At 46.7% G+C, this 27055-nt stretch overlaps 2 protein-coding genes across 2 annotated transcripts in view; both read left to right on the top strand.

The window, feature by feature from the left end:
• Positions 1-5369, top strand: part of RBM20 (RNA binding motif protein 20) — a 210929-nt gene extending 205560 nt beyond the window's left edge. The window contains 1 exon segment of the mRNA XM_021073215.1: positions 2354-5369. Coding sequence (XP_020928874.1) covers positions 2354-2464 — 111 coding nt within the window. The 3' untranslated portion in view covers positions 2465-5369.
• The window catches only part of PDCD4 (programmed cell death 4), a 62944-nt gene continuing 43257 nt past the window's right edge, over positions 7369-27055 (top strand). The window contains exon 1 of the mRNA XM_021073216.1: positions 7369-7392. The gene's annotated coding sequence lies outside the window, so the exon portion shown is untranslated. The remainder of the gene's footprint in view (positions 7393-27055) is intronic.

The following is a 27055-nucleotide window of genomic DNA, read 5'->3' on the forward strand; positions in this document are numbered from 1 at the left end:
AACACGGTGTCCATGAGGATGCGGGTTCAATCCCTGGGCTTGCTTACTTGGTTAAGGATCCACGAGCTGTGATGACATAGGTTGCAGATACAGCTTGGATCCCATGTTGCCATGGCTGTGGTGTAGGCTGCAGCTCTAGCTCCATCTCGACCCCTAGCCTGGGACTTCCATATGCCACAGGTGTGGCCCTAAAAAGAAAAAATAAAGTCTATCCAGCAGATTCTGTTGCCTTGCCACGAGAACCTATAATCTCCGGGCATTCTCAGCTGGATTGTGTAGCCCCCCCGGAGACCACACGGCTCAAGGGCACCCAGGAAGGTAGGGAGGTGCAGACTTGCCAGGGCCTTTAATTCTAAGCCCTGTGTTTTTTGCAGGGTGGTGGACTGCACCGTGTTTTGGCCTCTGGGCCAAACCCTCAGGCAGACTCACCACCCCACAGCAGGCTGGGGCCATTCCTGCGGCCTCAGACATGTCAGGTCCAGACGCTGGCTAAGCCCCTTAGGCCCGCCAGCAGCATTTCACATTTCCCTGGCACACCTGTCAGGGAGCAGGGAGCCTCCACCACAGGCTTCCAGATAGGGTTTCTGCCATTGGTCTTGACAGAACATTTCTGTCCACACAGACACACCCAACTCCATGTTGTACATGCACACGGGAAGAATTCAGACCCAAGAAGCAGGTGCTGGCTGACACCTAAGTTAGGCAGCTTGTAAACTTGGCACCCCCAGTGAGGGTTGGGGCTCTCACTGGGGGTGGGGAGGGTCAGGGCTCTTTGAGGCAGGATGGAAGAAACCTTCTTTTTCTCTCTGCCACCCCAGCTGTGCCCCACTGCTCTGAGAGAACCCACCAGAGTGATCCAGAACAGCAGGTGGATGGGTGCTAGATGGAAATACTAGACACCTGCCAGGCTCCCCACCTGCAGTGTTCTGCCTGAGCCTTCCTGAGCACGCTCCCCTTCCCGACCAAGTGGAGGAGAAACCTGGTCCTCCATCAGCAGCCGGGCCCTCAGGGATCCACGGTCTGCCCGCTCCCTGTCAGGCTCACCCACCTCTCAAAGCCAACTCCAGTCTCTCCCAGGGAGAGCGGGTCAACCTTGTCATCTCATGCGCATCATCTCATGTGACCCTCAAAGTCACCCCTGGAGGAGGAAGGAGGAAGGAGGCTGGGAGAAAATGAGTGACTTTCCCAAAATTAGACAGCCAGTGCCACTGATGATCAAGGGCAACACTGCTAGGGGTTCTTTCTGTGCCGGGTGCAGTGCTCAGTCCTTTATTGTACCTCTCTTGGACTTCACAGCAACCTTATACGGTGGTCACAGTCTTACCCACACTTTACAGATGTTGCAGGTGTTGAGTAACTTGCCTGCCGAGAGCTGGCATTTGAACCCAGGTCACTGGATGGTGGAGACCACTGCAGGGGACTTTACTGACTCCTGATCCAGTGCTCTTTGTACTGCCCCAGCCATAAGGGGATGTGTAGCTGGGGCCCCAGGCATTTTCTAGGTCGGTCGCATGGCCTTGAATCCAGAACCCCAGGAGCAGCCCCACCGTCTCACCAAGCTGGGCTGGAAGCCAGTGGGAGCAGTGAGGGCGCTGGGTTGGGGTGGAGGCCGGCCCCCCTCACTGCAGGACCTCCAAGCCTGCTGAGTGGAATCTCAAGCGTCAGGCTGCGGTTTTGTCTTTCACAATTGCTAGAGGAAGGAGCTGCTTCCCACCCTGCCCTTCCAGGCTTCCTCTCCTCCCTCTGCCTTTTACACAGGCACATGCTGGGGCTCTTTCTGGAAAACAAGTAGAGTTGTGAGGATTAAATGCGTTTATAGAAGAAAAGCAGTTAGGAGTTGCTGTCATGGCTCAGTGGAAATGAATACAACTAGTATCCATGAGGATGTGGTCGGGGATCTGGCATTGCCTGGATGGTGTAGGTCGCAGATGTGGCTCAGATCTGACGTTGCCATGGCTGTGGCAGAGGGCGGCAGCTGTAGCTCCAATTCGACCCCTAGTCTGGGAACTTCCATATGCAGCCCTAAAAAAAAAAAAAAACGAAGAAGAAGAAGAAAAGTTAGAATGGCCCTTGGCTGGGGATGAGGGCTATGGAAGTGTTTGCTTTTCTTAGGACCTGTACCTCCCACCTTCTCTGAGTCACGCATTATTGTTATTTGTAAACTAACATAAAGAAGGCGGAGCTCACTGCTTATTTAGCAAGAGTCCTAGAGCCCGAGAAGCAGCTGGGGAGAGAGAAGAGGGGGTCCACCCACTGGGCAAGTGATGGGAGGGGGCCAAGGCAACCCTCATCCTCTCCCACCAGCTCACCACTGTCTCTCTCCCTTCCTCTCTTTGTCTTCTTACCCCCGCAGAAGTACTTGTCCCAGCTGGCCGAGGAGGGCCTGAAGGAGACCGAGGGGGCAGGCAGCCCAAGGCCCGAGGACAGCGGAATCGTGCCGCACTTTGAAAGGAAAAAGCTCTGACATCTCTGCTGCTGCTGGAAGTAGGGCAAGGAGGGCCAGCGGTGGAGGGGCCTTCCTGACCTCCAGGACAGGAACTCAGGCAGCCACGCCACCTGATGTGTCCTCAGAGTCATGTGAAGCGCCCCTCGAGCGTCTCCCAGCGCCCTCACCCTGGTGTGTCCATCTGCTGAGGGGCACCCACTCCCTCCCCGCCCTCGTTTTCCTTCAAACCATCTTTCGATTTGCTTCTCTCTCTTCCTCCCCATCCCCCTCTCCCTCCTTCTGTGCCCAGGGTCATTGCCTTTTCATAAAATCCAACTTCTCAGGGATTTTCACCATGTTCAAATTCTCGATGGGATAGGATGGGCCAAGCCAGGCTGAGTCTTCCAAAGAAAAGATCTCACGGGGATTCCAGGGCCGAGAACCGAGTCAGTGAACCCAGAACAGTTTCTCTGCCTGGCATCCTGGGGTTCACTGAGCCTGGTTTGCTCAGTCTGGACAGTCCTGGAAGGGGGCACCCTACGCAGTTGGTGGGCAGCAGCCAAGAGTTCCTCCAGCTGGGACACCTTTTTGAAAAGCTCTGATTCTCATAACTCTTTTGTCCTCTCAATTCATGCCTTAAAATTGAATGAATTTTACAGAGGTGAAAAGGAGTCCTTCATTTTGGAAGCTCTGATAAGTTCCCCTCAAATGTACTTCCCTCCCGTTGATTTCAGGAGATGCTCCAGTTTGTTCTGCTCTGAATGTTGAATTTGGTCTGGATTCACTTTAAAAGTGGAGACAGAAGCACCTTCCCCTTCTAGCTGAAACAGCAGTCAATCAAGGCTTCAGTTGAAGGTCGGCCTCCTAGCTGTGCATGGTTGGCTTGAAAGACACTTAAACAAGGACATGGCATCTGTCCTTGACTAGCCCTTGGTCCTGCACTCTGGGCTCCAGCAGCCTCACGGTGGGATAGTCTCTTAAACGGGGAGACTATCTTAGAGGGAGGGGAAGCCAAAGAGAGAGAAGGCTGCAAGACTGGGGGGTGGGGGGGCGGCATTTGAGGGTTGCCAGGTGTTTGTAGGTGGGCCTTTTCCAATTGCACAGAAGGTCAAGGCCATGTCAGGGTTGACTGCAGTGCAGACTTTGATGTTAAATGTTATGAAGCACAGAGCCCCTTCCCATTGGGCTGTGCAATGCTGAAGGTCAGTCAGTGCCTTCAGGCCCGGGACAGGCTGCAGGGTCTCTAGTCTGATGTCCATTGGAAGGGTTTGGGGAAAGGTACTGGGGAAACAAGATTCAGCTGCAGGCCTGGAGAAAACTCTGAGAAGGTCAGAGGAGAGGCTGGTGCTGCTTGCTCAGGCTGACATACCCGCCTGGAGGCGGCCACCCTGGCTCAGCCCCTAGAAAGTGGTTCCTGTTATTTCTCTTCCTGACTACAGGCCGGTAGACAAGGACGAGATTGTATTTTTATTTTAATGTTTTGCTTTATTCTTTTTAATGGTAACTAAGTCCATACTGTACATCCTGTCCTCTGCACTAAAGGCAGAAAGGTAGAGGGAGAGGTTATCTGAATTTGACACTGACATTTTATCAGTGAGGAAACCGAGGTGCAGAAAGGGAGCTAAAATCGATCACGTGATTTTAACAGGCTAATAGCGTGTAAACTTGGGGCAGGTAGACACCAGCAAGGAGAGAACTGTTGAGAACTTGGGAGAGAGAAGAATTCGGGCAAGCACCAGAGGCAAACAGACCAGCTTGGTCAGGTGTAGGGAGAGCCTGCAGGTGGCAGAAAACCTGAACTTGGCATCTGGGCAGCTGAGGGGGCCTCAGCAAGGTTAGTGTCTCAGAGTAGTTTGAAAATGGTGACCCAGCCAGACCTGGGCCCCTGGCCGATTCCTCTGGTTTTTTTCCTGCTGATCTGGAAACCAGCCTTTTCCATTTCTCAGAAAAACCCTTGACCCTGTGTGTCTTTCTTCCCAGTGGAGGGAAGTCAAGGGTCAGCTCTCTGGGCCTCCTCACTGAACCTTGCTGGGAAAAGCCTACTGCCTCCATTAGAGGCTAAAACTGCATTTTCAGAGAGGCTGGGCATCTTTTCTCCCATTAAAGTGGAAGCTGACCCTGCCAGCTCATCCCTCCAGCCGTGTTTCCATGGAAACCTGGATGGCTGTTCAAACAGCCGTATTCCCTAGTAATGTAATGGCTCCCTTGCTGAGAGATTGACCTTCTCCGTATTTTAAAGCTGGAAAATGGTCCTGGGAAGGAAAGAGAATTGGCTGTTTGCATTCAATCAGAACCTTCAGTTTAAAAAAAATAATCTAAGATCCTATTTTTGTGTGTATATATATTTATTTTTATTTATTTTTATACAACTCCATTGGCATAGTTTCACCCACTCTATAATTTGCATTTTTTATCCCTACGTGTGTCATACACAATGCAGCATTAAAAGCAACCAGGAAAATATTGATTTATTTTTTAAAGCTTTTCTTCTGTGTTTGTTAACCATTTCAAAATGTCTCCCCCAAAAGGTTCTTGGAGAGCAGCCGCTTTTCATTCATATCCTGGGTTAATATGACAAAAGGCCGGTGTACTTTTCTCTTTATTGTAAACACCTGAAATAAAGCCTATCCAGAGTTTATTCCTGAAGAATTTGGTAAATTTGATGTTGGCGTGAGCAGCAGCCGTTAGTATCAGGGTTTCCCTTGACAGTCTGAGGCTGTGATCTGCTGGATTATCCTGGAACTGGACCACAGTTTGATTTTTGAGCTTATGAGAAAAAGAAAAACATTAGTTCATTAAGTTTGAATTTGTAAAGTATTGGAATTTGTTGAGTGTCCTATATATAAGTCGTCACCACTTTTCCTGATCTGTATAACTGACCGCAAGTGTTTGTTTTTACAAAAGGAAAAAAAATGATTTTTAATAAAGAGAATTTGAAAGCTTGTGAGTGAGTAGCCCTCTGTTAAGCAGGCCTCCCCTGACATTTGGCTGGAGGATGTTCCCTGAGCCCAGAGGTTGGAATTTGGTCCCACTCTGAATCTAGCATCTCTCTAAAGAGTTGAAAAAAGAAGACACAAGAGCGTCCACTTGGGCCTCTGGGGGAACCAGAGCTTCTCAGAGGTGGACCTCTAGAAGGGCTGAGTCAGGGAAAGTGAGGAGCTGTGGTTCCTTTTGAAGGCTCAGATAGAAATATCTCTTGGCCTCTTATAAACCCCTGGTCCTTCACCCAGTGTTCCCAGGTCTTCAAGTGGCTGAACCTGTGGTCCTGCACCAGGGTCAGGCCGTTTCTAGTGGTTCCAGTCCTGTGAGGTGGTGGGTACCTTGTTGTTCCCTGTGGCTTCCAAAGTTCCACTTCCTTGGGCATAAGGGCCGGTCCCTAGTTGTTTCAGGGTTAAAATAATTGCTAGTGAAAGCACTTGCTCTGCTGCCGTGGCTTTGAGTGTTTTTTGTTTTTGGAATTTATGCTCCAGACAACCACCCTCCAAATTTCAGTGGTTCTTAAGTTCTCAACCATTTCTTCTAGCAAAACAATGCCAATCTCCTGGGCCCCCAGTTGGCAGGTCCTTTGAATGGCCCTCCCCTCCTGTTGGCAGTGTTCCTGTCAACAGGGAGGGGCTGGACAGTCTGGCCCCGGAGGACAAAATGAGTGGGACTGCCTGTAATTAGTGGGAGCAGATTTGTAGATCTGAGAAAAGTTCCTGTCAAGCTTGTTCCTGCTCCACCCCACCCCCTGCCTATTGTGGCCTTCGGAGGGCTGAGCCCAGGCCTCCAGTTCCCAACCAGGAGGGGTGGAGAAACATCCTTCCCTGAAAGGGTTGGCTGGGCACCCCCTGGCTGGCCAGGGCAGTCACTGGGCCGGAGCTCATCCTGCTGCCCTAAGTTCAGGATCCAGCGTAGCTGGGGGTGTCCCTGGTGCCTTGTTCCAGCATGGCCTCCCCATGGCACACCTCTAGGGGGCACCATGAACCTAATACTGTGTGAGATGGCACCCTGGGAACTGTGCAATGGAGCCATCCTGTGAGGGAGCCCCCTGAGCTGCAGTTTCCTGCCATGCCTGGGGGCTCCCATTTGCTCTCTAATGTCCTAAGGGCCCAAAAGCCTGGTTCTGAGCCAGTCTACTGGGCTGGGGCCCTAATACTTAGAGCCATTCTCTAGGCTCCCTCCTCTACCCAGGCATCAGCATCTGACTGCCTGGCCTGACTCTGCCGTGGTCTGGACAGTCCTGTTGCTCCTCACAGCCCCACAGGCCAGGCCACTTAGACACTGACCTTGGCTGCCATCTGGCTTGACACCTCTGTGCCCCTCTGAACATCAGTAGCAACTTTTGGCTGTCTAGCTAGGCAGTGATAGGACCTCTGGGCTCACCACCAACGGCCCCCCGTTCTCCTTTCCCACCATGCCGGCCCTACAAAGGAGCCCATCCCAAATGGATTTCCAAGCAGGTTAGAGGAGCATGGCCCCAGAGACCACCAAGTCCTGGCCCTTCCTTTTACAGATGAGAAAACAGACCCAGAGAGGGGAAGTGACTTGCCTAAAGCAACACAGCTTAATGGTATAAGGTAAGAACAGAATCCAGATCTCCTGGGTGGCCCCACATGGGGAGTTTAGATTCTTTCAGCTAAATTATTTCATGAGTTTTCTAGGTCTAGCCCTAGCTGGTCTTCAGCAATGAGCAAGACAAACCATTGACTTTTGTGCTTTGTATGGATCTGAATCACCTGGGGAGTTTGTTAGAGATTCCCAGCCCCCTCCGTGGAGATTCTGTCTCACCAGGTTACAGGTTGCCTTTGCATTTTAGCAAAAGCCTCCTCGTGGAGTGATTCAGTGCAGGTGGAGTCCACTGCTCACACTCAACAAACGCTGCCCTCGATGTCAGCCGGGGACTTTCCCAGCAGCTCCTGGAATAGACGGGACATTTATTTTACTAGAGGGAAGGGCAGGATGGATGTGAATGGAGACCATTCAAGGTAAGGGAGACTCCAGCGTGGAAAAGACTTGAAGGTGGGGGACAGAGAGGGGAGGAGGCAGTCTGGCCATGGCTGATGGAGGTGGTGGGAACTGGTGGTGGTAGGGGGTGAGTTTGGGGCTTGTGTCAGGGTGTCTTTATCCTCGTTAATGGCTGAACCAATGCATTGTGATTATTAGGACTCCTGGTGATAGGCTGGCCCTTCAGGGCAGAATGCTGTGTGGTCAGCAGGCCTTTCAGGGAGGCTGGAGTCACAGTGAACAGAAGTGTCCCCCAGGACCTTATCACTGCCCGTGGGGGTTCACACACACCCTGTCTCCTGCTCTCCACCAGTCACCACTAATGCCAACTAACTGTAGCCCTGGGGATTATTAAGCCCGTCTGCACCCCCCACTGTACTCGGTAGGGATACTGTCTCTAGGCCTCTTTACCACGTTTGGGAGACAGCATTATTTTCCCATTTCATTGATGGGGGAAATGAGGCTCAAAGACACAAAGTGGTTTGCTCAGGGGCAGACAGCTAGTAAGTGGCAGAGAGTTGGGATTCAAATCACATCCACATGCCTCTCAAACCTGATTTTAGCCACTGTTCTCTACTGCCCATCTCAGGCCCCGGGTGGTCTTTTGTTCCTGCCTGTTGTTAAAACCTCAAGACCCCTGGTAGACCAGGAACAGCAGCTCAGGAGGATAAGAGAGCTTTGTTTAGCTAGACTCAGGTGCTTTTGACTGACACCCTGATTGTTAAATTCCTGAAACTGATCTCAACACTTCCCCTCCTTAGCATGTAGCTAAAGAGAGGCCTCCGCCCACCACACTGCAGGAAAATAGGCAGGAAGGGAAGGTGCCAAAGAAACACTGTTTCTTCTCACTCAGGGGTATTCACCAGGGGAGGAGGGCCTGGTGTTGGGGGGCTGCTTCCGCTTCTGGAAGGGAAGGAAAGCACCCTGTTTTTCTATTATTGGGGAATTTAGGGGTATCAGGTGTGATCAAAAGGGGATTTCCCGTGGCCCCCAAATGCAGGCCAGACTTTGTACTTTAACCCATCTTTCCTGAGTGAAACTTTATGGTTTATTTACCTGCCACCTTTTAACAACAAGGAGTTGAGATAATATATGACACAGGTCACATGTGACCAGATTAACCCAACAGAAAATTTTAAAGTGAAGATTGAGGAAAGCTGGAGGCGGTAAGCATGTGAGCAGTAAGGGCTGGTGCAGTGGTGGTGAATAAGCATGAACTGTGACTGAGAGCCTCCTGGGAGCCAAGGCAAAAAGAGCAAGCATGCTCTGTTACTTGGATTTCCGTGTTAAGGTAGAGCATTCCAGTTTATCTGGGGAAATTTCTCTGCTCAATTCCATATTCTAGAAGAATTCTCCTTTGGGACTGTACATGGTGTGGACAGAGGCACTGAGAGGCTTGGAGAATATCCTTAGGTAGCTGGCAGTCCAATTTTGGAGAAGAACAGAGTAGAGGCCCCTCTGCAGGGAACGTTAGGATGGTTTCTGGCCCATGTGAAATTGTGATGTCAGAGGCCTCCCAGTGTCCAAAGGCGTGACCTTTGCTCGTGCCTGCCTAGCCCACCTGAGCCAGGGTGCTGGCTTGAGTTGCTATGTTTTCAGGTTTCTTTCCCCCCCGAAACTTTTTCAGTTTCTCTTGTTGTTTGGCTGAGCTTCCAAGAGCCATGTTCCTAAGACAGGGAGGCCACTGTCACATGGCTACCATCTGACTGCTCAGCGCAGTCACCTGAGAACAGAGTGCTGTGGTTGGGGACACTGAGGTTCTGAGTTCTGGAAAAATCTCTAGGGCATTTAGTCTTTGGGGTTCCCCCATGGGCCCATCACAGCCAGGAGGGATCCCAGCCCTACTGGAAAGCACTGACTTCCTCAGGCTGAGCCTGGAAACCACTTGTCTGATAAGGACCTGCCCCTGGGAGAAGGGGGCAGAGGACCAACCATTGAGAGTTCTCAGTCTCCACACCGCCTCCCAACGTGTCTGCAAGGCTGGGAGGGAGAGAACTTTCTGGTTCTGAGGCAGGTCCCTGTGCTGGGCCTCAGGACCCTCGAGTCCCTGTGTCAAATCCACAGTAAACAAATCCACAGTGAACTTATTCAAGCTCAGTCAAATGTCAACCTCCCCCTACCCAAGTCTGCCGTCTGCATTTGATGTGCGCCTCGTGCCTTGTGCCTGCCTGAGGTTGTCAGAGTGAAAGTGGGACAGACACAAGTTCAGTCACCAGAGGGTTGTGGTCGCTGCTTCTGTCCTTGCACTTCCCACAGCCCTGGGACTATGTGCCGCAGGCCTGCTGGGAGATCTGGTCCCGTGACCATCCTCCCAACTCCCCACAGGGCAGTCCACCCTCTGCAGAGGACACGTCCCACTCAGTAGCAAACACAGGTGTGGCCCTGGGGCAGACTGACTCCTGTGCCATCTTGGCCTCTGTGGTCCCGCTCCTCCTCTGCCTCAGCCTGGCATCAGCTAAGCCTACTCAGCCTGCCTCTTCTCCACCCACTTTCTCACCCCTGAAGCCTCCACTTGTGGTCCAGCCATGCGCAATGATGCATTGGTCCCCAGACTGGCCCCTTCTCAGCTCCTTGGTTTTGCATGTGGTCTTCCTACTGCCTAGACGCCCATCTCCTTTCTCTCTACTTGGAAACTATTGACTTTCTTTTTTTTTTTTTTGAAAATGTATTTTACTGAAGTACAGGTGATTTACAATGTGTTAATTTCTGCTGTGCAGCAAAATGATTCAGTTATACATACATTCCTTTTTGTATTTTTGTCCCCTATGGTTTATCACAGAATATTGAATATATTTCCCTGTGCTATACTGTAGGACCTGGTAGTTTCTCCATTCTATATATAGTAGTTTGCCATCTGCTAACCCCAAACTTCCAGTCCATCCTTTCCCCTCTCCCCCTCCCTCTTGGCAACCATAAGTCTGTTCTCTATGTCTGTGAGTCTGTTTCTGTTTCATAGAGAAGTTCATTTGTCATATTTTAGATTCTACATATAAGTGATATCATAGGGTATTTGTCTCTGTCTGGCTTACTTCATTAGCATGATCATCTCTAGATCCATCCACATAGCTGTAAATGGCATTATTTCACTCTTTTTTATGGCTGAGTAGTATTTCATGGTATATATGTAGCACATCTTCTTTATCCATTCATCTGTCATTGGACATTTCAGCTGCTTCCACGTCTTGGCTATTGTGAATAGTGCTGCTATGAACATAGAGATACATGTATCTTTTTGAATTATAGAAACTATGACTTCCTTTAACATTCATGGTAGGTGTTACCTCTTTTATGGAGCCTTCCTGGACCCTCTTTGTTCAGCCCACAGGTATTACTGCTCCTGCACTATGTCCTCTTATACACACACAGTGGCCTCTCTTTTGTAGCCCTTATCAGGTTGCCTTGTGATTTGTTTATAGGTTTGTCTCTGCATTAGCCGCGGGGGTGGGCGGGGGGGGGGGAGGGAGCAGGATCTGCTGCCCTGTGCCCACCAGAGCACAGGCATCAGTGGCTGTTGATTGAAGGACTGAGCAGCCCACCCCTGGGACTGGCTGCAGCAATAGAAGCCTGAGCCTCAGGTTCAGAGGCCTCAGCCACCGGCTGGCTGTAGAAATGAGATGTGTCCTTGGAGTGGTGCCGGCAACCCCAACCCCCAACCCTAGTCCCCACCTCTTGCTCTTGGCTCTGTCCGTCTTTTCTTTCTGGGTTCCCACCCACCAAGGACTGGGAGATGGTTCTGACAGTTGGTGACACAAACCCTGCTTGTGTTGCCCAAAGCTCTACCTCTAAACAGATTCTTCTACTGCCACAGAGCTCGGCCTCCTGTGCCAGCCTCATCTCTCCGTGTCCCCAGGGGCATCCCCTCTCCAAACCTATCTGTCCTCACTTGGCATCCCCACCTAGCCAGGCCCACCCAGTTCTCAGGGACCTTCCCAGGCGGGCAGAGCTGGGAACAAAGCACAGTTTATGACAGTTGTGTCAGCACTGGGTGGATGGCCTGGGTTCACCCTGAATCTTGGAAACCACGCCTGCCTGCCTGGTGCCCACACTTAATCCATGTCTCCTGAAGCCCCAGGGGCTGCAGGGAGGAGCCTGACACTCTTCTCCCCCAGAGTCTAGAAAGTGCTAGGGGCTTGGGCTGGTGAGTGGGGATTTCACAGCCCTAGAATAGCGAGACCTTGGTCTGGGCTGATTAGGCTGGTCAGATGATTAATAATTAAACCTGACCTGTTCCCAGCACACACCTCCACCACCCCACCTCCCACAACACACCCTGCAGCCAGGACTCAGCAGAGATCAGGGGCAGAGAAGTAGGTCTGGAAGCTCAGCATGGGCCCAGCTCCAGGCCCCCCCTGGGGTTTGGGAGAGTCTCAGGGCTCCTCCTTCCCACTTACCTAAGGTCCTACAAGTCCACCTCCTCCATAAAGCCTTCCTGACTTTCCCACAGGCAGGCCTTGGGCAATTCCTAGGTCATAGCCAGCCTGGGTGGTTCTGTCCAGGGAAGGGATTTGCAGATCAGGTTGACTTGGGCTCCACCTGTGTGGACCCTTGATTTCCCCAACTCCATCTGGACTTGCATCCTCTCTCCTTTCTTATTTATCCTCCCACTGCCCAGAGTGTGACAAAGGGCAGGGCATACTCAGCCCCTCATCTGATCCTGGCACAGGGCCAAATTCGACTCGGGAAGGTGGGAGCCAGCCAGCCAGGCTGCTTTCCACCCTCACCATCAGGGGCCTCCTAAGTTCTCCCAAAGGCCCTTTTCCTGCCACAGGAACCCTGAGACTCTGGACAGCCAGTGGACCACATGGAAGCTGAGGGAGTTCCCACTGTGGTGCAACGGGACTGGCGGCATCTTGGGAGAGCCAGGACACAGGTTCGATCCCTGGCCCAGCACAGTGGGTTAAGGATCCAGTGTTGCTGCAGCTGCAGCTTTGGTCTGATTCCTGGCTCAGGTCTGATTGCTGGCTCAGGATCTCTGTATGCTACACGGTGGCCAAAAAAGAAATATATATATATATATATATATATATATATATATATATATATATTTTAAAAACATATAAGCTGAGGACCTACACACCAAGGCTCAGTTGGGGGCCAAAGTGGGGCCCCCTCACTCTGTTCCCACCCCGAAGATCATCCTTCTAGCTTATCCCTTATCTAAGGTCCTAAGAATGCAGGATCTTCTCTCCAGAGGCCACTTTCCCGGCCACCCTTCCTCCTTCCAGCTCCATATATCCCCTGAGCTAGAGGCCTTTTCCCACCCAGTGGAGGCCACTCGTTTTTTTTTTTTTTTTTTTTTTGTCTTTTTGTCTTCTCTAGGGCCGCACCCAAGGCATATGGAGGTTCCCAGGCTAAAGGTCCAATCGGAGCTATAGCCGCCAGCCTACACCAGAGCCACAGCAACGCCAGATCTGAGCTGTATCTGAAATCTACACCACAGCTCATGGCAACGCCGAATCCTTAACCCACTGGGCGAGGCCAGGGGTCGAACCTGCAACCTCATGGTTCCTAGTCGGATTCGTTAACCACTGAGCCACAACGGGAACTTCGAGGCCACTCTTTTAGTATGCTGTCCAGCCTTTTGTGGTTAGTTTTTTTTTTGGACAGGGTCGGGAGGAGAGGGATCTCCAGCCTCTGTGGCACCCTGGCCTCAGGCCAGCAGCCTAATCTCCCTCCTGGGCCTCTTCCTCCCATGAAAGCAGGCAATCCTCCCGGCCCCACCATCCCCCCTCCTAGTGCTTTGTGAGGTGGGACAGAAAGTCTTAAGCCTATTATTTAAGCACATGTGTATAGGTGCACATGTATTTGTGCCTTTCTGCCTGCATGCACGTATACACATGTGTGAAGCTTCTGGAGAACAGTGCTCACAGCTGGAGAGTTTTTAAATCCGAGTCTTCCCAGGACCCCCCATCTCAGGTGATGCTCGGTCTGCCCCTTGCTGCAGCCCGGTGCCCCCACCTCTGTTTTAACCCACATGGCAATCAGCCTGTTCTCTCACTCCTGGCCTGAGAATTATTTCTGTGGGATTATTCAAAGCCTCTTTGCCTTTCCCCTTCCTTGCTGAAGAAAATTCTAACTGCCAAGCATTTCCTCCTCCCTCTCTTTCTCATTAGGTAAAATAGGTCAATCTGTAGCCATGAGGAAGAACCAGGAGTGGGGCTAGGGCGATGTCCTTTGAAGATGGTGAGATTGCCTCTCAAGAGAGATGAAGGATGGAGAGAGAGAGCAGGAGGGAGAGGAAGAAAGAGAATGCGCTCTCTCTGGGGAACATGTCAGGGAGGTTTCGTCATGTTTTGGTGGAGGGTAGAAAGTTCAGGATGGAGAGAGGGAGGGAGGGAGGGTGGGAGAGAGAGAGGCATGCTTCTAGGCAACTATAGGGTATCAGAGGGTTGCAAACCAAAAGAAATAGAAGCAAGGATTACAGGTTGCTATAGATTACAAAATTGATTTCAAAGTTCTTTGAGAGATCCAAATATTTTTCATCTAATTTTACCATCAATTTAAAACCTTATTTTTTTGTACAACTAGGAAAGAAAAAACGCTGCCAGTTAAATCCTAACACATGTATTCTAATCAAATCATTTGTTCAATGCAACCTGACTTTCAGAATGTTAAAATGTGAAAAATTATGCATATAAAACATACAAATACTTTTCTTTAAATTGTTTTTGTTTTTGTTTTTAGGGCTGTACCTTGGCATATGGAAGTTCCTAAGCTAGGGGTTGACTTGGAGCTATAGCTGCAGGCCATAGCCACAGCCATAGCCACAGCAACTCAGGATCCAAGCCGTGTGTGCGACCTACCCCACAGCTCACTGCAACACCAGATCCTTAATCCACTGAGCAGAGCCAGGGATCTAACCCGAGTCCTCATGGATACTAGCCAGGTTCGTTAGCACTGAGCCACAGCAGGAACTCCCACTTTTACTTTAGATTCTTTAAAATGCAACAACATGCTGGGGACCAGATGGTGTCAGTCTCTTACATTTATTCTAACTATAGTTGTGTATATGCTGGTCCCCCCTAACCCTAACACGTGCCAGGGAGGGACGTATTTCACTCTTACAACATTTACGACATCATGGGAACTCATCTATTCAAATACATTTCATGAATAATCATATTCTCCAGGGGCCACAGTGAGGTCCTCTCCAAATGTCTTTATACTTTTTTTCACTTAAGTGACAATCTGAATGATGAATACGTTCCCACCCCCCACCCCCAGCCTGAACATCTGGATGACCAGATGATCTGATTTCAGTTGTCCTATGTGTGTGTGGGTTGATGATGGCCTTGGTGCCAGCAGCGTACCAATTGCTCTGATTATCCCAGGCTCTTGAGGAAAGTGTGGATGGGGGCTTTGTGCACAAAGAATGTGTTTGTGCATGCTGAAGGGAGGAGGGAGTGGTTTTACAGAGGTCTTAAGAAAGAAATGTGGCAGTAATTGAGAGCACGAGGACAGATCACATTGCCCACAGAGAAGAAAGGAGGTTTTATGGCAGAGCCCACAAAGGCGACCATCATTGAAGGGTTTGCAATGGAGTCTGAAGAAAGGTAGCTGGAGAATTAGGAGGCAACCTGGGAGACTGACGTCCAGGAGATCCAAATAAGATAGTCGTTCAAGAGGGAAGCGTTGGTCACCAGAGCTCGATAGTTGAACTGACAATCTGTAAACTCGATGCATTATATTAGTTGAATGCTTCAATAGTTCTCAGAAGAGGCAGAGTGGGTATTTTATTTTATTTTATTTTATTTTTTTAGCACTGCACCTGCGGCATATGGAAGTTCCCAGCCTTGGGGTATTGGAGCTGCAGTTGCCAGCCTATGCCACAGCCACAGCAAGGCCAGATCTGAACCTCATGTGCGACCTACGCCACAGCTCACGGCAATACCAGATCCTTAACCCACTGAGCAAGGCCTGGGATCAAACCCACATCCTCATGGACACTAGTCGGGTTTGTTACCACTGAGCGACAGCAGGAACTCCGAGGAAGAGTGTTGAATGGTAAATGTGAAAAAGCCTAAACAGGTAGAATTGGATTTGAGCAAATGCCACTTTAGAACAGCTGTGCCTTGTGTGACATGATTTCCATTGACTTATGGACAGGCTAGATGGTCATTTTCCAACCCTATCTTCTAGCTTCTGAATCCCCTCTGCCTTGTCCCAGCCCTGAGGGCCCACTGAGTTTTAATTCCTGAATCAAGCCTGACCGAGACTGGAAACATACACATAATCACAGCCTCACCATCATTGGAGGGAGCCACAGAATGAGACTTCCACCTGTGAACACACACAATTTGAACAAATCCGAGCTCTGGTCACCTGGTCCTGCCTATGAGCTGAATTAACATGTGCCTAACTGGCTGCAGGAGTTGGAGTCCTCAGGGGCTGGGTTCCTGCCTGGGAATCTTCTCATGAACTTTGATCCCTTCTATCTGCTGCTAGTGTCAGGCTCCCTCAGGAAGAGGCCTAGTCCCCTAGCCCACACACCTTTTGCTAACTTCTCTTTCCTGATTGACCTGTACAGCAGGCTGCTTTTGCCTGTGCAGAATCCTTTCCCTCATCTTCCTGCAAGAGAACCACTCCTTCTTAAGTGAACCTATCCTCTGTGATTTGGATGGCTCTGTCCCACCCTTCTCAGAGAGGTGTTCACGTGATCCAGGACTAGTCAATCACAGGGCCTCATCGTCTTCTTCACAGTGATTGATGTAGGAAACATGACCCAAATAGGACCATCAAAATCTTCTCTGTAACTTTTGCCAGAACGATAAAAAAATGCTCTAACTCTGGGGTTGCTAGCTTCTCTGAGTGTGACCTACAGTTTCCTAGGGGTTCCTGAGATTTTTCCAGGAATCCACGTGGTCAAAACTATTTTTGTAGGAGTTCCTGTTGTGGTGCAGCGGAAACAAATCTGACTAGGAACCATGAGGTTGTGGGTTCGATCCCTGCCCTTGTTCAGTGGGTTAAGGATCCGGTGTTGCTTGAGCTGTGGTGTAGATCACAGACGGCTCGGATCTGGCATTGCTGTGGCTCTGGTGTAGACTGGCAGCTGTAGCTCTGATTTGACCCCTAGTCTGGGAACCTCCATCTGCCACAGGTGTGGCCCTAAAAAGAAAACAAACAAACAAACAGTTTTTGTAATAAGATTGAGATTTCATGTGCCTTTTCTGCTATGTTGACGTTTGCACTGATAGTGCAAAAGCAATGGTGGTAAAATTGCTGCCACCTCTGCATGAATCAAGGCAGTGACACCAAATTGAACTCGAGTATATTCTTCACAGTCACACACTTGCATGGGGAAAAAAAACAACAGTTTCACTTAAGAAATATCTTGATGAAGCAGTAAGAAAAAAAATACTAATTTTATTCAGTCTCAACCCTTATGTACACATCTTTATAATACTGTGATGTGATGAGATGGAAAGTACCTATAAAGCATGTAGTGGAAGGGAAAATGCTCCATTGCCATTCAGATCTGCTGGGGAATCATCTGCTGTCCTCTGGACCCACAGCCACACTTGTTCCAAGGCCATGCTTTCCTTGGTCTGCTCCCCACCAATGACTGATCATGTGTGAGTACCAGTGAAGGTTTATTCTTGAGAGACTTGGGACTCCTACCCTGGGGGATTTTGGCTTGACCTGGGTGAACTTCTGTTGAATGACATTGCTGTCCAAGACTTTTTTGACCTGCCCCTCTTTCCTTTCCTCTCTCTGCCCCTGGTTAGACCAGCATCAGGGTCTAAAGGCTCTCCTTACTTCTCTAGCTCCCTCCCCTGTTTTCCTTCACAGGTGTTTTCCCCATCATGCACATCTCATCTTGTCTTGGTACCTGTTTCTGGGAGATATGTAAAGCACTTCTACTGCGTAACAAAAATACCACGATTGTCTGAAGAAAAACATTCATGTGCTTGTTTGAGCCATGAACTGAGCTAGCTACTTTTTTCATGGCGTACCATTTTGCCTGAAAAGAATGACTGACTGGCGCACTGTGGTTATTCAGACTTGCTATTTGGCAGGGATTTTCTCAAAAATGAATGAGGTGAGCTTGCCATTTCAAGGAAAACAAATGATGGTTTTGTTGTTAATGATAAAATTCAAGCTTTGAAGCAAAGATTGGAATATTGAAAAGTCTTATATTCTCTGCCATGGGCTTACCCACTTCCCAATGCTTAAAGGCTTCTGATGAGATTCGTGGTGATATTAAAAATGTGATTTGGGGATATTATGTAATGAAATAGGTCAGCATTGGCAGATCTGCAAAACTCAGCAACCAATACTTTTCCGATGACCAACCCACGATGCAGGCAGGCAGGCAAGGAGGCTCTGCCCCATGAGGTTTTAAAATCATGCATGAGTAAAACATCCATCACAATCCAGGACAGGTCAATGGATTTTAATGTAACGGAATGTGAAATGTTCATTGATTGGTTTTTCCACATTGCAACAACTTATTCAGAAACTACTGTTTTTGAATTTTGGTGTAGTATCAAAGAAGCATAAGCACAATTATCTGAAAAAGTTACTAAAATTTTCTCCCTTTTCTACCAACAAATCTTTGTGAGGCCAGATTTTCTTCAAAGACTTCAAAGAATGTTGCAACAAATTGAATTCAGAAGTAGGAGATTTACAAAAATGTAGAACAAGGGGCACTCCTCATAGTAAATAATCTTCTGGAAAAATACCATGTTCTCATAGAAATATGTTATTTATGTTAACATATAATAGGTTTATTGATATTTTAAATAAGTTGTACATATTTAAAATTTTGTTTTATTTTCTACTATAGTTAAATATTGGCAGCTATAGTGCACATTAAAAGAGAGTTTTTTAGGTTCCTCAATTATTTTAAAGAGTTATTAGAGAACTACTGTTTACAAGCTTAGGTGGCCAGCTATCCTTTTGTCATTATGTGGCAAGGAGCTATCTGAAAAGGAAGCCAAGCAGGACTGAAAAAGAGAGTCAGAGTTCACATATGTACAAATATTTGGACCAAATTTCTAGGTGCCTGCAACCCTAGAGAAGATTCTCAGTTATGAAAGGCAATAAATTGTTTTCTTTGCCTGGGCCCGATTGAGTTCAGATTTCTGTTACTTGCAGCCCAGGGTGCTGACAATAGTCCCATCTGCCTGATGAGGCTGATCCAGCCTCTTCTTGGCTCATGCCTAAACCAGATGCCCTCTGGACATTGTACTTTTTGCTGATTTTGACTGATAAATGTTTAATTTTTAAATGCCAACACAATATGACATACGTGGATAAACAACAAAGCCCTACTGTATAGCACAGAGAACTAGATTCGATGTCCTATGACAAACCATAATGGAAAAGAATATATTAAAAATATATATACACACATATATAACTGAATTGCTTTGTTGTACAGCAGAAATTTACATAGTAAATCAACTATACTTCAGTTAAACAATGTGACATATGTCAACAAATCTCCTGTAATTCAACCCATCTCATATGTAGAAATATATATTTGATTTCAATGTGGGATTGTTATAATGTGGATTAGGACCTCTAAAGCCAGGGGGTCCTTAAAAGGTTCCCCAAAGTATCCTCTTGATCCATCACCACTGACTTTACCAGGGGCCTGTATACTTACCCCACTCCATTTACCGGTCACCATGGTCATCCCAGTACAAACTTTAATGTGCATATGAATCACTTAGGGATCTTTTAAAATATGATAGGTCTAGGATGATACCTGAGATTGCCCATTTTTAATAAGTTCCCAAGTGGTACCCATTCTTCTGGTCTGTGGGTAGCACTCGAAGTACAGAGGCAATAAACGCTTACTATGCTCAGGTTTGATATTCAGAATTTTACTCCTCTCTACCAGTCCCAAAGGTCCAGAACATGCAGTGATTTTTCATTTTATTAATCCATGAACTTTAATTGGGCAAGCTCTGAAACTGACAAATGGTATAAGCCACTTAGCCAGTGACAACCTGGTTAAAAGCCTACCAACTCCATTAAAAATCAAAGCTATGGATACACTTCACACCAAAAATCAAATAGCACTAGAAGGTTTATTTTTAAAATGGCAGTTCCCTATGTTCCCTGCTTACCCTTCTGCAACCTACAATCAGCTCCTAACTACTCCCCACTGTTTCAGCTCTTCCTTCTGCTATTTTTTCCTCCATGTTTCTCAATAATATGCATACAATGCATTCATTCTTTTTTTATGATTTTTGTTTTCCATTACAGTTGATTTACAGTGTTCTGGTCAATTTCTACTGTACAGCAAAGTGACCCAGTCATACATATACACATACATTCTTTATCTCACATTATCTTCCATCATGTTCCATCACAAGTTACTGGATATAGTTCCCCGTGCTATACAGCAGGATCTCTTTGCTTATCCACTCCAAATGGAATAGTTTTCATCTATTAACTCCAGACTCCTGCATTCATTCTTAATTAATGAACTTTAGACACTCTTCTTTGACTTCTTGGTGCGGTGGGGGGATTTTAGCTTGCTCACACTACCCCTTCCTAACTTCCCTTCATCCCATTGTAAATGGATATTTGTATTTTTATTATTATAGCCAAATAGATATGAATCACTCCTAAGCCAAGTAGTAAGCTGTAATCACATTGTCTTTCTTACATTTTGTTTCAGTTAATAATTAACTTTTGTTGTTGTTGTTATTTTCCTTTGAACCTAGCTCTGTAAATAGAATTATCTACAGGGTCAGATAATCTCTTAGCTCCTTTCTTTTTTAAAAATATATTTTCCTTCTTTCTTTATTAAAGTTTTATTGAAGTATAGTTAATTTACAATGTTGTGATAATTTCTGCTCTACAATGAAGTGATTCAGTTATACACATATGCATATTCAATTTTTTTCCACACAGACTGTCACAGAATATTAGGTAGAATTCCCTATGCTATACAGCAGGTCCCCATTGGCCAATCATTCCATATGGTACAGTGTGCATATGCCAGTCTGAGACCCCCAGTTCATTCCTCCCCCTCCACCTGTCCTCTTTGGTAAACATAAATTCCTTTTTCCTTTTTTTTGCCTGGATTTTCTCTCTAGGACTCTTCCCTCAGTTTCAGCTGGAACCAGTTATCCCCCCAGACTTACCATATAGCTGTTGTCCTCGGACGGTCACTGCTGTCATTCTGGATGCTCTTTGCATCTCTCCTGTGTTGCATCTCTTATTCCCTGGTGCGCATAACTTTTTTGTCTTTGTTACTTTTGTTTCCATAAAATGTATATTCAAATAATTCCTGAAAAGCATGGGAAGCAATGGTTTTGAGACTTGCAACTCCTGAAATGTCTTTCCTTTACTCCCAAAATTGATTTGGAGTCTGGCCAGGTAGAGATTTCTGGGGGGAAGGTCATTTTCATTTGGAGTATCGAAAGCATTTCAGTATTGTTTTCTAGTTTCCAGTGTGGCTTTTGAGAATTCCCATGCCGTTCTTAGAACTGTTCCTTTGTTTGTGACCTGATTTTTTTTTCTCCTCTGGAAGTTTTTAGAGGCTTCTTTTTATCGTCAATGTTTTACCCTTCACTATATTGTACCTAGGTGTTTTTTGTTTTTGTTTTTTAAATTCATGCTGCTGGTTGATTTCTACCTGGAGACTCACATGAATGCTGTGTTTTGACCTTCCCTAAGGCTTACCTCTGCAGCTAGGTCAGTTTTCCCAGCTGCTGAGCGCTCTCTCTGGCTTGTTGTGTGAACAAGAGCCAAGTGGCAGGTAGCTGAGTGATGGCTACATAAACTCTGCGTTACTCCTGCTTTACCTTGTAGTTACAGAGATCAGGTCCACCATCATAAAACTCCAAGGCACCAAGGACTGGTAATCTATGTGAGTGGTCCCACTAAAGCTGTTCAGTGCACAACCTACATGACCATACACAGGTATCCTAAGTGCCATGCTTTCCAAACTATGTTCCGTTTGACTCTGGTGCCACAGTATGCAACTCACAAAAGGGATGCCACAGTTAAATAAGACAGGGAAGACTGCATTCTCTAAAGCCCTCTCTTGGAGATTCTTAGTGGAAATTTATATACTAAGGGTTCTGAGGTCTTACAATAAAGTAACCTGGTTGACTTAACCTCTTCTTTCCCAATTATTGTATCATACGATTATTTTAGTTCAAGGAATATTTAGTAATATGCATGAAATACTGGATTTTAGCAGATGCCATTGAACAATACTGTGAACTTCATGAGAGCACTCTGTCAAGGCTTATTTTCTGCAGGGTGCTAGCACCTGATACAGTGCCTGGCACATAGTAGACCCTAGAAAATTATGTGTTGAGTAAATCAATGAGTCAGCAAATGATTGATGCCAAGTCCCTGATCTCCTTGGTACTATCTATATGTCCAAAAAGGGATGTCCTTTTAGTGCAGTATTTATGTTGTTTTGCTAGCATTGAATTCTGTGCTGTGGTCAGTTGTCTTTTTCAAATGATATGTTTTTCAGGATGCAATGAGATTTTAGGCATTTAAATTTGTTCCCTCTGTGTATAGGGCTGGGCAAGCACAACTGTTTCCCATTAACCCAGCCACTCTGAGGCGTCCCTTCTCTCTGTGGTTTTGGCTGGAGAAGAAGGACCAGCCAAGCCCTTCCCAGTGGTTTTTGTGTGGTTGGCAAAAAGCTAACGCCAGGCTTGGAAAAGGAAGGGCCTGCAGCTGCTCTGACTTCACTCTGCAATTCTGGGGCCCTTGGGCAATAACGAAACTCCCATAACACCTTCTGGGGAGTTGCCAGTCTCGGACTATGTGTTCTTTGAGAAGGAAAGTAGTGAATGTGTCTTAGAGATATGAAATTTAGAAAATGTAGGATTTGAGAGTTCTCTTGTGACACAATGGGTTAAGGACCTCATTTGTCTCTGTGAGGATATAGGTTCAATCCCTGGCCTTGCTCAGTGGATTAAGGATCTGGCATTGCCACAGGCTGCAGTGTAAGTTGCAGGTGAAGCTTGGATCTGGTGTTGCCAAGGCTGTGGTGCAGGCTGTAGCTGCAGCTCTGATTCGACCCTCAGGCCAGGAACCTCCATATGCCAGGGTGCAGCTGTAAAAAGAAACAGAAAAGAAAATATAAGATTTAGGAGATGAGGTAAGAGAATGAAAATATCCTCCTCTGTGTTACCTTCAAGTGCAGGAATTAAAAAATTACAGCCTGAAGCCAAAACCAGCCCACTGCCCCTTTTGTACTGCCTGTGAGCTGAGCTTAATTGAAAAAAAAGTGAAAAGAGTACTATTTATGACGTGAAAATTATACAAAATTCAGCTTTTAGAGATGAAATATATAATATCTCAGTACACATCAGCATTAATAGATGAGTGTTTGCAATAGCTTTGGATGATAGAGGACAATAACTTTGAGCCTCAATTAAGCGAAATGTTATTCCTCAAAAAAATTTTATTCTTCTCATCAGGAGATATGAATTATTTTTTAAAACCCTGTGCTTTATTAGTATTATAATATTTTGAATTTCGTCAATAAGAATCTCAGAAATTTGTTTTGTCTTTTGCTTCTTAAGAGATATATAATAACCTTGATTTTGCTTCCTGCCTGCAAAGCCTAAACTATTTGCTCTCTGACCCTTTGCAGAACAAGTTTTTTGACTCCTCAAATGGATTATTTGCTGTGTTGGGCTGACTTAAGCTGTCACATGTGGCGGGGGGGGGAGGGAATTTGAATTGATTCATTCAATCAAGTTCTCATGGGGACATTGTATTACTAGTTCCTGAGTGTATAGACTTGGTGGACAAAGCTGTCACGGTCCCTGCTGTCAGAGAGCTTACAGTCCAGAGTCAGGTCATTAGACTGTACCTGTCTATAGATAATAAGCGTTCCTGACTATAGAAAATATCAGACTGATAACTAAAAACTCTGGACTTGTAACTGTGTCAGCTTGTCAGTGGGTCACCTTGGCCAGGGCGCGGGTATCCAGAAGTGCTCTGAAAAGTTCCGGAAGGGTGTGTGAGGAAGGCAGGATCAGGTGAGCATCATGAGACCGGCAGGGGAGAAGCCAGGTCTAGGAAAGTCAACCAGGATAGGGTTGCTCTGTCCTATTGGTTTGGGCAGGAAGCCAGAGAGTTTAGCCAAAAGCAGCACAAGTGGATGAAAAACAAGGAGGGGAGCAGCATCCGGACCAAAGCCGCCTGTGCTGAGGGCTCCTTTGCATTCTCTGCAGAGCATGGCTAAGGGGGCACCTTTGCCTCTATGGGCTTGGGGCTCCTGAGCACAGCAAGGACACAGGGATTGTCCTCTCAGGAGGCTGAGCAATTCCCAGACTTGCTCCTTCCTTTAGATCCAGAATTTCCTTCTTGTGGCTGCAAGGTCCTCGCCGAGTTGACAAGCACATACTTTTAAAGTTCTTGCATTAAGAGTTCCCGTTGTGGTGCAGTGAAAATGAATCTGACTAGGAACACTGAGGTTGCAGTTTCAATCCCTGGCCTCAATCAATGGGTTGGGGATCCGGCATTGCCATGAGTTGTGGTGTAAGTTGCAGACGTGGCTTGGATCCCGAGTTGCTGTGGCTGTGGTATAGGCCACAGCAGCTGTAGCTCTAATTGGACCCCTAGCATGGAAACCTCCATATGCTGTGGGTGCAGCCCTAGGAAGAAAAAAAGAGAAAAGAAAAAAAAAAAAGTACTTGCATTAGATCCTATTAAATCACCTTCCTCCCACAGTTTTGCCAGTTTACACCTGCACTTGCAGCTTATGAGAGGACTCACTTCTACATATCCTTGCAAGCACTGGTCTCTATTAATTGCATATCTTTGATAATAGTGAATTTGAATATCTTTTTCTGTTTATTGGCCATCTGCCTTTCTTCTGAGAATTCTTTGTTTATATTCCTTGCCCATTTTTCTGTTTGGATGTTTGAGCTGTTCTTACTTGTAGGCACTCTTCGTATATTAAGCACGGACTTCTCTTGATAAAGAAAAAATACTATATTTTGAAGCACCTAAGAGTGGATGTACGGCACCTGGAGCAGGTACTGGGGTGCCAGAAGTTTTTGTTTGACATTAGGGATATTAATTCTCTATCTGTTAAATGCTGCGAATATTTTGCCCAAGTCTACTCTTTGCTTTTTTTTTTTTTTTTTTTTTTTTTTTGCTATTTCTTTGGGCCGCTCCCGCGGCATATGGAGGTTCCCAGGCTAGGGGTTGAATCGGAGCTGTAGCTGCCGGCCTACGCCAGAGCCACAGCAGCGCGGCCGCGTCTGCAACCTACACCGCAGCTCACGGCACTGCAGCGCAACGCTGGATCGTCAACCCACTGAGCAAGGGCAGGGACCGAACCCGCAACCTCATGGTTCCTAGTTGGGTTCGTTAACCACTGTGCCACGACGGGAACTCCTACTCTTTGCTTTTAAACTTTATCTATGCTGCCTTTTATCATGTAGGAGTTTTAAATGTTTCAGTATTCAAATCTGATATTTTTTCTTTTTGGCTTTTGGGTTTCCTGTCTTCAGAGGCCTTTCCCATCCTGATGTTACATAATTAGTCTACCTTGTCTTCTTATAATGCTTTATGGTTTCACTTATTATTCTTTAATATTTCATGAATTTCTGTTTGGAGAAGATGAGGAATTTATGTCCCCAGTATAGATGCTATGCTTCTGAGATTTTTTCTCTCAACACTCTGAATGCATTAAGGAAGCCATCCTTTTTTTTTTTTTTTTTTTTTTTTTTTTAAGTGAAAAAGCCTTGTGTGCTGTGTGATCTGCACTCATTTATATGAACAATTCTGCAACTTGGGTATTTTTTTGTTTTGTTTTGTTTGCTTTTTAGGGCCACACCAGCTGCATGTGGAAGTTCCCAGACTAGGGGTTGAACTATTTATAGCTGCCAGCCTATGCCACAGCCACAGCAATGCCAGATCCTTAACCCACTGAGCAAGGCCAGGAATCGAACCCACATCCTCATGGATACTAGTTGGGTTCACAACCCACTGAACCTCAATGGGAAATCTCTACAATTTGTTAATGCTGGTTATTACTACAAATCTTAATATTGGTTATTTCGGTGTGATGCAATTAAAGATGCTTTTAATTTTTTCTCTCATCTATATTTTCTTATTTTGCCACATGAACAACTGTGCACTGAAATGTATTTATTTTTATTTTTTTCTTAAAGTATAGTTGATTTACAATGTTGTGCCAATTTCTGCTATACAGCAAAGTGACCCAGTCCAGTACATATATGCATTCTTTTTCTCATATTATCTTCTGTCATGTTCTATCTCAAGAGATTGGATATAGTTCCCTGTGCTGTATAGTAGAACCTTGTCGCTTATCCATTTGAAATGTAATAGTTTGCATCTACTAACAAACTCCCAGTCCATCCCACTCCCCCCCTCCCCCTTGGCAAACACGTCTCTTCTCTATGTCTGTGAGTCAGCTTCTGTTTTGGAATGTATTTAAAGAAAAGTATCAGGAAGAGTCCTGTTAACCCAATACGTCATATTGCCCTAGGCCCTATCCTTGAAAAACAACAAGTCTAGGAGTTCCCAATGTGGCACAGCAGGTTAAAAAGCCAGAGTTACCTCTGCAGTGGCTCAGGTTGTTGCGGAGGCACGGGTTTGATCCTCAGACTGGTACAGTGGGTTATTGGATCCAGCATTGCCGCAGCTGCGGTGTAGGTTAGAGTCAATCCCTGGCTTGGGAACTTCCGTATGCCATTTGGAATATGTATGTCTTTTCTCATGTCTGATTGTTTAGGATATTAAGAATTTCCCTTTTAAGCACCAAACCATTATTTATTTGAAATGCTTGCAAGGAAATTTTTCTAAAATAATATGCTGTAAAGCCCTGCCTTGCTACCCAGTAGGAATAGAGTGCAGGCATTTGAAATTTTCTTGGAAAGTCCTTGAAGGGTCAATTATCATGCTAGGTTCCTAGGCAGGATGGCCTTTGGAGCTATTGACATGTGTAAATATGTTCACCCTAGTACTACATGGCTTGTTGCTTTTAAAGATCCTGTTTCTGCCCAACAGTTTTTCTTTCTCCTTCCTGGCTCTCTTGGTTGCCTTTTGTGTTCTGTCTGCCTATCTCTAGCAGACCAACTCCCTGCTAATCAATTGTTTGTCATCTGTGGTAGGCCAGGAAGCCAGAAAACCAAGCCTATTCTTATGATATGTAAACCAAGAAAACATGGGCTCTGGGAGAAGAGCAAGAGAGCTTTTCTTTGAGTAATGAATATGAGATAGACTAACAGGTGGATTATTCAGAAGCCTTTGGGAGTTTCTTCCTGATTTTCACATTGTTGAAAGCATTAGTCCCACTTCATAGATGAGGATATACATGCCACTGAGATAAGGGGACTCGGTCGAAGTCACTGTGGTAGCTGAGTGGTAGAACAAGCACTAAGACACCTGGGCATCAGGCCCAGCCTTATATGTGCTTTTTTGATGAGCCAAGTGGCAGGAGCTAGGCTAGGGCAGAATTCATCTTCTCTTCATTCTGCCTCTTCTGTATTTCCTGCAGAAAAGTAGGGCAGCTGCAGACCCCTGCCTCTCTGGGAGGTTTTACCAAACCCCTCATTCTCCTGGATCCCTTTTGCTATGAAGCAAGCCCCTTCATCATGAGAAATCAGAGCCTGGCAAACAGCTGTGTTTACATTTTGAGGGCTAGTTGATCGCTGCTCGGTCCTGGAGGGG

The sequence above is a fragment of the Sus scrofa genome, chromosome 14, assembly GCF_000003025.6.
Source record: "Sus scrofa isolate TJ Tabasco breed Duroc chromosome 14, Sscrofa11.1, whole genome shotgun sequence".
Taxonomy (NCBI): domain Eukaryota; kingdom Metazoa; phylum Chordata; class Mammalia; order Artiodactyla; family Suidae; genus Sus; species Sus scrofa.